This window comes from Balaenoptera borealis, assembly GCF_965194805.1.
Source record: "Balaenoptera borealis genome assembly, chromosome: 14".
NCBI classification, from domain to species: Eukaryota; Metazoa; Chordata; class Mammalia; order Artiodactyla; family Balaenopteridae; genus Balaenoptera; species Balaenoptera borealis.
The window spans coordinates 83,175,047-83,186,928 of NC_138875.1; the positions used below are offsets into that span (position 1 = coordinate 83,175,047).

Consider the following 11,882-nt stretch of genomic DNA (forward strand, 5'->3'; position numbering starts at 1 on the left):
AGAGTCTGGTGTGTGCCCGTGGGGAAGAGGTGAAGGGTCAGATTCCATTTCCTTCCCCTTTCGAAGCTGGAGTTTAAAAGATGAATATGACAGTTCCAGTCCTGAAGGATTTCACTGTCTGGTAGGAGAGCCTGACGTGATTCTTCAGACAAATTTACTAGTGGGTTCCAGGCACTGGGGCTAAGATGGGACCACCTAGGGCAAACACGACCTTACTCTCATCGCACTGATATGCTGGGCCCTTAACCATAAACAAGGAAACCTCTGATAAGGAATGTGAAGAAAAGAAAACAGTAATGAAATGGAGAGTGACTGTGGGGGGCTACTTTGCATGCCCGTCAAATAAGTCTCCCCCTAAAAGGTGCAATTTGGCCAGAGATGTAAATAAGAAATCAGTTGTGGGAACATGCGACAAAGTAATCTAGTTTGAGGCACTGGCAGAAGAAATGGCCAGAAGCAGCAATGACCTTGGCTTTTAACTGGAGGCGTAATGGGTTAAGAATTCCTGAGCTTTTAGTATGTTCCGGCCGTGTAATTTCCAAGCTATTTACATGCAATTCGTTTCATCCTCAGAAAACTGAGGTAAGTACTGTTATCTCCATTTTCAGACAAAGAACTGAGGCACAGAGAGGTTAACTTGCCCGGAGTTACACAGCCAATAAATCTTGGAGCTGGATTCAAACCCAGAGTCCATTTTCTCAACCATTACACAAAGAATTGCAGCACATAATCACACAAGAGTAATACACAAATCCCTTCTCACTGTGATCCTTTCTCCGTTTTTAAAATCAGTGGACTGAGTTCATTCTTTCACTCAACAAGTATTATTGATGCTTACCATGTACCATCACTGTTATCGGCATAGGGATATAGCAGTGAACAAAACACAATCCTTGTCGACGTTCACACGGAGAGAGGGAGACAAAACACAGAAGTAAACTAAAAAGAATCAGAACTAAGGAAAAAAAGAAAGGGGAGTGAAGTGGGACTGAATTTAAAATAGTGTGCCCCAAGGAATGCTTCACTGAAAAGGTGATCTTTAAGGAAAAACAAAGGAGGTGATTTATCCCTGGGATTCAGTGACCCCGAGATCCATCTCCATTTTTGCCCACACCTCACGCATGCGCGACACTCAGAGCCCATTCCTAAGGCTCGGGCGCCCCCTGGTGCCCCTTCGAATCCGCGCAGCCGCAACAGCTAGCCGCGGACAGCAAGGCCGGAAGCGCGGCGTCCTGCCCTCGCCCTCCCCTTACGGCTCACTTCCGCCTACCCCGCCCGGGCTGCCAGACAAGAAGCGCCGCGCTCTAACCCGATCCTCCTCATCGGGGTTGAAACCCGGGCGCCTCCAAGATGCCGGTAAAGGGGCCGAGCTGGGCGTGTTGGGAGAAGGCGGGGATTTGGGATAGTGGCGAGAAGTCGTGGGTGCGCTGAGAAAAGCGGGCCGATGGGGGCAGAGAGAAAGCAGGGGCCTGAGAAGGGGAGAGGCGAGAGGAGCGGGCCGGCCCCTGTAGGATTCGGGCGGCCCGGGGCTGTAGACCGGGCTTGGAGGACCGGGGCGCGGCAGAGTGGGCCAGAGATCCCGGGCGTGCTGAGGAGACTGCCTCCGTTCTTCTGCCCTCTCCTCTTCAATCCCGACCCCTTTTCTCGCCCTTTCTGCCTCCCCCCGACTCCAGCAGGGTTCCCAAAGCCTCACTAGAGCCGCGAAGGCCAGGGCTGCCCTTTTAATTTTTCATATCGCAAGTCTAGAGTCCGGCTTCTCCTTTTTTTCCTGCAGGCCCACTTCCTCCTCCGCCTCTGGGGGCGGGTCTCTTCCGCTGCTTGTCATCTGTGAGACCCCACTTCCCGGACTCCTCCCCTGTCACCCGGGTAGTGGCGGCCACCCCTGCGCCGCTGGGTTTAGGGCTCTCAGAGCAGACGCAAGGTCCGCGCCCGGTTTCCAGATGTTTCTGTTTTCGTGTGCATCAGAGTGGGAGTAAAAATTGATGGTGGTTTGGTTGCTCTCAAGTTCTGACAGCCAGTCTCTGGGGTAGATTTATCACCATCATGGTCTCCATCTTGCAGATGAGGAAAAAAGAGGTTCAATAACATGTGATTATTCATAGGACAAACATTACTGAGCACCTGCTGCATGCCAAGCACTGTGACAGCAGTGAATAAGGCCAACAAATCCGTATTCTTAAGGAGTTTACATTCTAATGGGGAGACCGACAATAAACATGTAAATACAAATAAAATAAAGGAGATTGTTTCAGATAAGGACAAATGCCATGAAGGAAATAGGTGGGTAACAAGACAGTATAGCTGGTGAAGGGGAGGGTAGAGGCTTGTTAAGATGAAGCATATCTGTAATAAAAAGGAGCAAACCATAGTTATCGATACGTATCTTTATGGATCTCATAGCCACCATTTGACTCCTGATGTATGCCAGAAAGGCCCTGAGCTACACACTTTATATAAATTATCCCATTTAATCCTCACAGTGACTCTATCAAGTAGATATGTTATTGTTTTCTCATTTTGCTGAGGAGGAAACTGAGGCTCAGAGAAGTTAAGTAACTTGCCCAAGGCTGCACACTAGTAAATCTTGATAAAGCCAGATTTTACCAGAACGCTAAAGCCTTGTGCTCATCATTCCAGTTGCTCATAGAGCACCTGGACTTCCCCTGTCCGGGTGCTCTTAAGAAGACAGACTTAATGTCTGTCTTCTCCATTCACCTGAACATTCTTCAAGGACAGAGCCCATACTGGCCTTGCATGCCATTGTATCTGCATGCCTTGCACACAGAAGGTGCTTAGTAATCTTTTGATGAATGAATGAATGGATAAATGAATGGGACCCATGTTGTCTTACAAAAAGCCAGACATCTTGTAAAAAGCAGAACTAGAAATCAGCCTATAAATTGCTCTCATAAACGTGTTTTTTTCCCCCCTCCTCCTTTAACTCCCATCCACCCACTGAAAGCAAGTATGTATCTCTTCATTTTACAAATTTGGAAATAGGCTAAGAGAAGAAAAGTGATGTCTTGGTCAAAAGGCATAAAGCCAGGAAGTGGCAGAGCTGAAGAGCCAGTGCTTGGGTTGTGGTTTAACAACAGCTGGGGGCTGGGTACCCCTGATTTATATAGTGTTTGCCTATTTCTATAGTGTAAATACTCCACCAGTTACCAATGTGGTGTCACTGAATGTGGAACTGGAAGAGATGCACATTAGCACCTCATTATATAGTATTTCCATCATAAAGATACAAAAGACATAAATAAGCTTAAGATCATATTAAAAATAAATTTTTAAATAGGAAGTAATAAATTTCAAGTATTTATTATGTTTGTTTTTATTATAATTTATGTAATTGTAAATTTATATAATTTCATTTTTAATAATGGCTGTGTTCAACAACCAGCTTGCCTCAAATTTTCTCAAAATTTAATAGTCAGTTTTCATGAGCCAGTTAATCTTGGATGAGTTAGTCTTTTTTTTCCTTTAGGGAAATGTACTTGTTTGCCCTGCTGACATTTGCTCTCTTTCTGCTTTTGTGTTCTTACCTGGCTTGCCGCTACAGGCTTACCACTCTTCCCTCATGGACCCTGACACGAAACTCATTGGAAACATGGCACTGTTGCCTATCAGAAGTCAGTTCAAAGGACCTGCCCCTAGAGAGAGTAAGTCGAAACTCCATTATTTTCAGATTTTGGTATGAAACCCTCTGACATTATCAAATCAAGGAAATTCTGTCTCAGGTTGCTCTTGTATTTTCTATTTGCTTGGGGGATATTGTGCTCTAGACCTTTTCAGATCATGGGTCTATATTGCATTTAACAAGAAACTGTATTATTGCTGCCAATTTCTCCAGGATATTTTGTTGAGAGGGAAGAGGAAATGTGCTTAATTCTCGACACTCTTCCTATCATCACTATCATTTCTTAAGAACTCATCTAATGCTGCTACTTCTGTAGAACACCATGTCTCCCTCCTTTCTCTGTTATCAAGCTGGAAAAAACAAAATGTATTTTAACCTCTTCCTTATTTAAATCTACTTTCTTTGTCCATTCTTCAGGATCTCAGTTTTCAGCAATACCTCAATCTTAAGTGTCCTGTATAACATTACTAATTTCTTCTCTTGCTTATTGCACGTTATATCTTTACTTTCTTTCTTGGTACTCATTTTTTTTTTTTTTTTGCTGGGGTGAGCCATTTTCTTTACTGTTCAGAAAGCTTCATTCATTTCAGATGCTATCTGCGACTCTTCTGACACATTCTGAGATGTTCTGCCAACAGTGTAATTTGTTATTATATTAGACACGGTTTCCCTGCACCCAGGAAGGGCCTGCACTGAGTTCCATTCATGGTTTCCAAGACCATAGTTTGGATTACCAATTTTGTACTGACCCTGTCTCCATTCTTCTGCCAGATTATTTGACTTGACTTCCTCTTAATTTTGTTTTCAACACCGTTTGAGAGCTCAGTAAACTTAATAAATTTGGTGGGTCACCACACTGTTTACTTGTTCTGAGATGAAAAAAAAAGGAACAGTGGGAAAAAGCAGACCAAAAAGAGAAAAAATAGTGTAAAAGAATTACAGTGCAAAGGAAGAATACGAATCAATGCTGGCCCAGAGCTCTTCTCAGATCGTTACAAAATACCATATTATATATCAGAAGATGCAGTTGACCAAGGATGGAGTAAATCTAATTACCACCTTTGCAATTCTTGGGCCCTTGAGGGAGAATGGGACCCCAAGAAACGGGAACTCCATGATTTCTGTAGATAAGGAGTGACCTCTTAACTCTTCCCAGGGGGCTGGATTAGGACTGAATTGGAATTATGGAGAAGTATAAGCCTGTGCTGTAGACTAAGTAACTGTTAACATTAATCTAATTACTTACATCCAACAAATATCTTTTGGACACCTTTTATATGCCAAACACTCTTCTAGGTTCTGAATCCTATAGTCTAGCCTCCTCCCCCTCCCTGCAATGTGACATTTAGAACTAGCTGGCTCTTGTAAGCGCTGTTTGGATCATCTGAGGAAGTTTCCTTTTTGCAGATAAGAAAATAGATTGCAGGGAACACAAGTCTAGAGTTAGAATTCTGTTGCGGACTTCCCTGGTGTTGCAGTGGTTAAGATTCCACGCTTCCACTGCAGGAGGAATGGGTTTGATCCCTGGTTGGGGAACTAAGATCCAGCAGGCTGTGCAGTGAAGCCAAAAAATTTTTTTAAAAAAGGAAAGAAAAAAAAAGAATTCTGTTGAAATTCTTCAGAGTACCAAAACTTCAGAATTGCTTTGCATTTCTGCTGTGTGAGAGGGATAGAAGTCAGGGACGAGAAATATAAATAACCATTTCTGCATTGCTGAAACCAGCTGCCGGATATCAAGACCCTGGGATTTTGACCTTTTTAAAATTAAAAAAAAAAAAGGAAAACCCAGAAAAAAAGCCAAAGAAATTTTGTAATGAGATCTGTCTTTGTTACAACAGTACTTCTGGCTTTTCTCAGTCTCTAGCCATCTGAACAGCTTGTACAAATATATTTGAAGTCAGTTTTCGTAAAAAGAAAGATGTATGTGTGAATCCCAGTGTGTTCCTAAATGGCAGTTAAGAGTTTTTTACCTAAAACTATATAGTATGTAAGGTCAAATAAAATTATATTGAGTACTTTGTATTTTTTAAAAAGCATTTTATTAAAGTTAGTCTATGTTTCAGTCTTTTTTTTTTTTTTTTTTTTGATATTTATATTTATTTATTTATTTGGCTGCTCCAGGCCTTAGTTGTGGCACACAGGATCTTTAGTTGCGGCATGCATGTGGGATCTAGTTCCCTAACCAGGGATCGAATCCAGGCCCCCTACATTGGGAGCATGGAGTCTTAGCCACTGGACCACCAGGGAAGTCCCTGTCTCAATCTTTTTTTAAAAAAATTAATTAATTAATTAATTTATACAGCAGGTTCTTATTACTTATCTATTTTATACATATTAGTGTATATATGTCAATCCCAATGGCCTGTCTCAGTCTATTTTTATAAATGTATTGAGAAATGTCTGGAGTGATGTTCACCAAATGTTGATAGTAGTTATTTCTGGGTAGTGAGATTAGGGTGACAGTTAAGTCTTTTTTCTGTATTGATTAATTAGTTCCTCTAATGGGCATGTATAATTTTTGTAAAACAATAAAGCTATAAGAATAAATCATGGGGCTTCGCTATAAGAATAAATCATGGGGCTTCCCCAGTGGCGCAGTGGTTGAGAATCCGCCTACCAATGCAGGGCACACGGGTTCGAGCCCTGGTCCGGGAAGATCCCACATGCCGCGGAGCAACTAAGCTCGTGTGCCACAACCAACACAGCCAAAAAAATAAATTAAAAAAAAAAAAAAAAAAGAATAAATCATGTGCTTATTTTTCTAGAAATTGTTTCTAAAGACTTTATATTTCAGTAGTCTCATCTTATTTTATTCAACTCCAAAACCCTTGACCGTTGAGCTTGGATATTTTTTTTCTTGATAGCTTTTTAATTTTTATTTATTTATTTATACATTTATTTTATTTATTTATTTTTTGGCTGTGTTGGGTCTTTGTTGCTGTGCGCAGGCTTTCTCTAGTTGCGGCAAGCAGGAGCTCCTCTTCGTTGCGGTGCGAGGGCTTCGCATTGCGATGGCTTCTCGTTGCAGAGCACAGGCTCTAGGCGCACAGGCTTCAGTAGTTGTGACACGCGGGCTTCAGTAGTTGTGGCACACGGACTTAGTAACTCCGCAGGATGTGGGGTCTTCCTGGACCAGGGCTCGAACCCATGTCCCCTGTGTTGGCAGGTGGATTCTTAACCACTGTGCCACCAGGGAAGCCCCTCTTTATAGCTTTTTTAGATGTTATGTTTTACATTTGGCTAATGTTTTCTGCCTTCCTCCCCTTGTGTCCTGCTTAGCAAAAGATACAGATATTGTGGATGAAGCTATCTATTACTTCAAGGCCAATGTCTTCTTCAAAAACTATGAAATTAAGGTAAAGTACAGAGCTTTTACTCTTTTTTTTTTTTTTTTTTAATTTTTCTTGGAGTATAGGTGATTTACAGTGTTGTATAGAGCTTTTACTCTTTAATTTAGTTTTCTGATGGGAGTAGTATCTACCTGGCAGTCAGGGTTGATGTAAGGAATAAATTAAATGAAATGAGATTGTGTGATTTTAAAAATCCAGAACAGTGCCTAATTCTGTATCAATGTTAGTTCCTCATTTTTCCTTCAAGGTCTACACCATGGGTTGGCAAACTACAGCCTGAGGGCCAAATCTGGCCCACCACTTCTTTTTGTAAATAAACTTTTATTGGAACATAGCCACGTGCATTTGTTTATATATCATCTGTGGCTGCTTACATGCCACAATAGCTGAGTTGAGTGGTTGTGACAGAGACTATGGCCCACAAAGCTTACAATACTTGCTATCTGGTCCTGTACAGAGGAAATTTACCAGCCCATAATCTAGACACTTATTTATATTTATTCAACAATATTAAGCGCCTACTGTATGACAGTCCAAAACCAAAAAATTCTGCATGCTATGTTACTTTTTTAAGATACTTTTATGTCCTGGACCTAAGATGGAGAAATAAAGAAAATTCAATGACCTGGACCCTTCCCTCAACCTCGATTTCTTCCCTTCTGCCCTTAGTTCTTGTGAGCTCAGGAGGAAGGCAGAAGTGGGGTGGGGGCAGAAAAGGAGGGGGGGAAATGGAAAAGGAAGTTCTCTGAGATGCTGCTATGAGCAAGTTACAAGGAATGTCAATAAATCTTCTTGATAATGTTCTAGAATATGGAACTTCAACTCCTTGCCAAACTTTAATCTCTTGGAAACAAGCAGGGTGTGAAATCTTTATTTGTAGACTCTTGGTCTATAAACTGTGGTCTAAACATTCTATGATGTTATAGATGTTTCTATATCTAATGCATGGTCTTAAGTGTGGTGTTTGTAATTAAAATTCTGCCACATTTCATTCTCTCTCGAATATCATATAATCTTAAAAATAGGGAAAAGTTAGTTTGTTTCTTTAAAATTATAAATCTGTGTAAAATTTGACATGAAGTATATGCCACGTTTGATTAGCATCAATTTGTCTTCTTCACATTTTCCTTTGGGTTAGGTCAAGAGTTGGGCTAATGGAGCTCTTCAAGAACAAGTCACTTGTGAAATAATTGCTTCCTCCCTTAGAGTCATAAATGTTTCTGTTCTTGGCAGAGATCCTGAAGTGAAAGAGTTTTTAAAGATTAGCCAGCCATATGGTTCATCTCAGGTTTTCCAGGAGACTTTGTTAACTCTCCTTCCTACACAGAATGAGGGGCTATTGGCACAACTCTTCAGGAACCCAAGGGCGAGCGGAGCTGAGGAAAACAGGGGCAGCCACACAAGCTCAGGGTGGAAGCTGGTGGCTCCCTCCCCAGGGGCAGACAGAAAGGGGGCTTGAGAAGATTGCATGTGGAGAATGGGAATTTTTGATGCTGTAGTAACTATGCTTTTACAGTTTTCAGTTGATAAATCAAAAGACAAAGATTGAATTCATTTATTGCACATAATTATTAGGTTTTGATCAGAATTGTTTTTAAGTTTTGTTTTCTTCCCATAGAATGAAGCTGATAGGACCTTGATATATATAACTCTCTACATTTCTGAGTGTCTAAAGAAACTCCAAAAGGTAATTAAACTTGGATGATCATTTGTCAGGAACACAAATTAATAGGTATTTAGACTTGTTGAGACTTTAAGGACAAGTAGAAAATATTTCCTCTGACTTAGAGCATGGACTTGAGAGGAAAATCTGGAAAATCTGAATGTAGATCTCTAAACTTATAGTGTAGTTGACTAATGAGAAGATAAGGGCAGTGGTGTTTTAAGGCTTTGATATATTTTCCCAAGACAGAAATCTTGACCAGAAAATTCCCTTTTAAGCCCTTGGCTGAAGGGTTCTTAACCTGGGGTCCAAGGATAGAATTCAAGGTTCCATGAACTTGAGTGGAGAAAAGATTACATCTTTCTTTTCACTAATCTCTAACTGAAATTTAGCATTTACTTTAATGATTAATGTAGGCAGCATCCACAGTAGTATTAGCAATACCTGTGACTTTCTGTAGCATTTTCTTTTTAAATAAATTTATTTATTTATTTATTTATTTTTGACTGTGTTGGGTCTTCCTTGCTGCGTGCAGGCTTTCTCTAGTTGCAGCGAGCGAGGGCTACTCTTCGTTGTGGTGCATGGGCTTCTCACTGCAGTGGCTTCTCTTGTTGCAAAGCACGGGCTCTAGGCGTGTGGGCTCAGTAGTTGTGGCTCACAGACTGTGGAGCGCAGGCTCAGTAGTTGTGGCACACGGGCTTAGTTGCTCCACGGCATGTGGGATCTTCCCAGATCAGGGATTGAACCCATGTCCCCTGCATTGGCAGGCAGATTCTTAACCACTGCGCCATCAGGGAAGTCCCCAGTATTTTCATATTACATTTAGAGTTGAAGATATTTTGAAATTTTGTTTACATTCATTACTACTTCAAAATTTAGTTGTTAGGCCCACTGCTGGGTCTTGTTATTTAGCGCATTAATAAAGAAGCACATGTATGACTGTGTCATAAATTTGATGTTTTAATATTGTAATTATTGTATTTCACTATAATTGGTTTCTTTTGTAGTTCTGTTTTATCTTATTCATTTAAAACATTAGTCTGAGAAGGGGCCTACAGGCTTCACCAGATTGCAAAAGGGTACCAAAAACATAACCCCAGACATGGCTACTTAGATAAAAAACTGAAAATTGGATATTACTATCCTTTTTCCCTATGTTTGTGTATATAATTTTTTTTTTTTTTTAAGTGCAATTCTAAAAGCCAAGGCGAGAAAGAAATGTATACACTGGGAATCACTAATTTTCCCATTCCCGGAGAGCCTGGTTTTCCACTTAATGCAATTTACGCCAAACCTGCAAACAAACAGGAAGATGGTAAGAACAACATCTCTACCTTCCTATATGGCACAAGATTTTCTCCACTGGACTTTTTAACCCCCCTCCTTTTCTTGCCTTGACTGGTGTACAGATTGAGAGTGGTATCTTTAGCCCATACATTATCTTACTACTCACTGTCACAAAAGATCCTTGGCAACAAGCATGACATGTAGAGAATCTTTTGGACCAAAATGAGTATGGTTATAAAATCATTTGAACTGTTGTTTCTATTTCTTATCTTGTTCGAAGGTATTGAAATGTATTGCCAAGGTCAATGTCCAGATCAGTAGCCAGCCCATTTGGGATGCTTTCTCAAATACAGTTTTTTATTGTTCTACCTGCTCTTGATTTTAGAAGTGATGAGGGCCTACTTACAACAGCTGAGGCAAGAGACTGGACTGAGACTTTGTGAGAAAGTTTTTGACCCTCAGAATGATAAACCCAGCAAGGTAAAACTCTTTTCTTTGCTTATTTAGTTGATAAATCACCTTTTACCCTGTAGCCACTGTTAAACACACTGAGGTCTTTAGTTTTTGCATTGCAGTGTTGCTTAACTTTGGTGCCTTATACATAGTAGGAGTTCACTGAATCACACTGAATAATGAATTGCATGTAATAAAAAATTTTGGTTGTATATTCTTATGTTGGGGCATTGTAAACCCATAGAACAGCTTTTTTGTGTGAGATAGCTTTAATGTATTACATTTATTTTGTTGTTGTAGTTTTGAGTAACCTGTGAGTCACTCCAAAAGAAAGGGAGGGAGGGAGGGAGGAAAGTTTTTTATGTGCCTTCAAAGAGTTTATATAATATAAGGGCTGCCAGACCAATATTAAGTTTTGTTATTTAGTAAATTCATATTCTGACCTTACCTTGAACTTGCATTGTGATTTGACCACCACTGTTCATTCTGTTTTGTCTCCTCTTGTTAGTGGTGGACTTGCTTTGTGAAGAGACAATTCATGAACAAGAGTCTTTCAGGACCTGGACAGTAAAGGGAGCCTTGGGCAGACACTGTCTCCACAGCTGTGGGCAGCATTTACAGCAAGATGTACACAGTTCTTTGCCTTTATTTCGTAAAGTTTTATACAGAGGAGAGAAGAGAGCGTGTCTTTACTTGAAGAGCTCTTTATCAAGAATTTGGGGCTGTGGGGTGGGGAAGAATGAGTTGTTGACGGGTGATTTGAAATTTCTGCAGTATTAAGCTGGTGCTTAATGAGTAATAATAAAGAAATTTTCTAACATTTCATGTCAGGAAAACTTCATTGCTTATCTTTGGCATTCACTTAAAAATTTTTTGAGATAATATTCACCCTTTTAAAGTGTATAATTCAGGGGACTTCCCTGGTGGCGCAGTGGTTAAGAATCCACCTGCCAATGCAGGGGACACGGGTTTGAGCCCTGGTCCGGGAAGATGCCACATGCCGCGGAGTAACTAAGCCCATGTGCCACAACTACTGAGCCTGCGCTCTAGAGCTCGTGAGCCACAACCACTGACCCCGCGTGCCTAGAACCCACATTCCGCGACAAGAGAAGCCACCGCAATGAGAAGCCTGCGCACTGCAATGCAGAGTAGCCCCCACTTACCGCAACTAGAGAAAGCCCGCGCGCAGCAAGGAAGACCCAATGCAGCCAAAAATAAATAAATAATTAATAAATAAATAAATGTTTTTTAAAAAAAAATAAAGTGTACAATTCAGTGGTGGTTAATATGGACACAAAGTTTTGCAGTCATCACCACTAATTCCAGAATATTTTGCCACCCAAAAAGATGTACCTGTACTCTTCAGCAGTCACTGCCCCGCAATTCCTATCCAACCCTTTCCTCTCACTGATCTACTTTCTGTCTCTATGGATTTGCCTATTCTGGACATTTCACATAAATGGGATCATAAAACAAGGAGTCTTTCCTGTCT

General features: G+C 40.9%; 1 protein-coding gene across 1 annotated transcript; it reads left to right on the plus strand.

Moving 5' to 3' along the window:
* Positions 1–1,218: 1,218 nt before the first annotated feature.
* On the plus strand, positions 1,219–11,210 carry ARPC3 (actin related protein 2/3 complex subunit 3). Its single transcript, XM_082356051.1, has 7 exons — positions 1,219–1,356; positions 3,560–3,659; positions 6,917–6,993; positions 8,606–8,674; positions 9,839–9,965; positions 10,323–10,417; positions 10,899–11,210. Exons 1-7 carry the CDS (start codon positions 1,351–1,353, stop codon positions 10,959–10,961), a joined length of 537 nt encoding a protein of 178 aa, XP_082212177.1. The 5' UTR covers positions 1,219–1,350; the 3' UTR covers positions 10,962–11,210.
* The last annotated feature ends 672 nt before the right edge of the window (positions 11,211–11,882 follow it).

Excerpts from the sequence above, each read along its gene's own strand:
- ARPC3 (XM_082356051.1), top strand. Across the intron at positions 8,675-9,838 it reads GTCTAAAGAAACTCCAAAAG|TGCAATTCTAAAAGCCAAGG; the intron begins GTAATTAAACTT and ends TTTTTTTTTAAG. Across the intron at positions 9,966-10,322 it reads TGCAAACAAACAGGAAGATG|AAGTGATGAGGGCCTACTTA; the intron begins GTAAGAACAACA and ends TCTTGATTTTAG.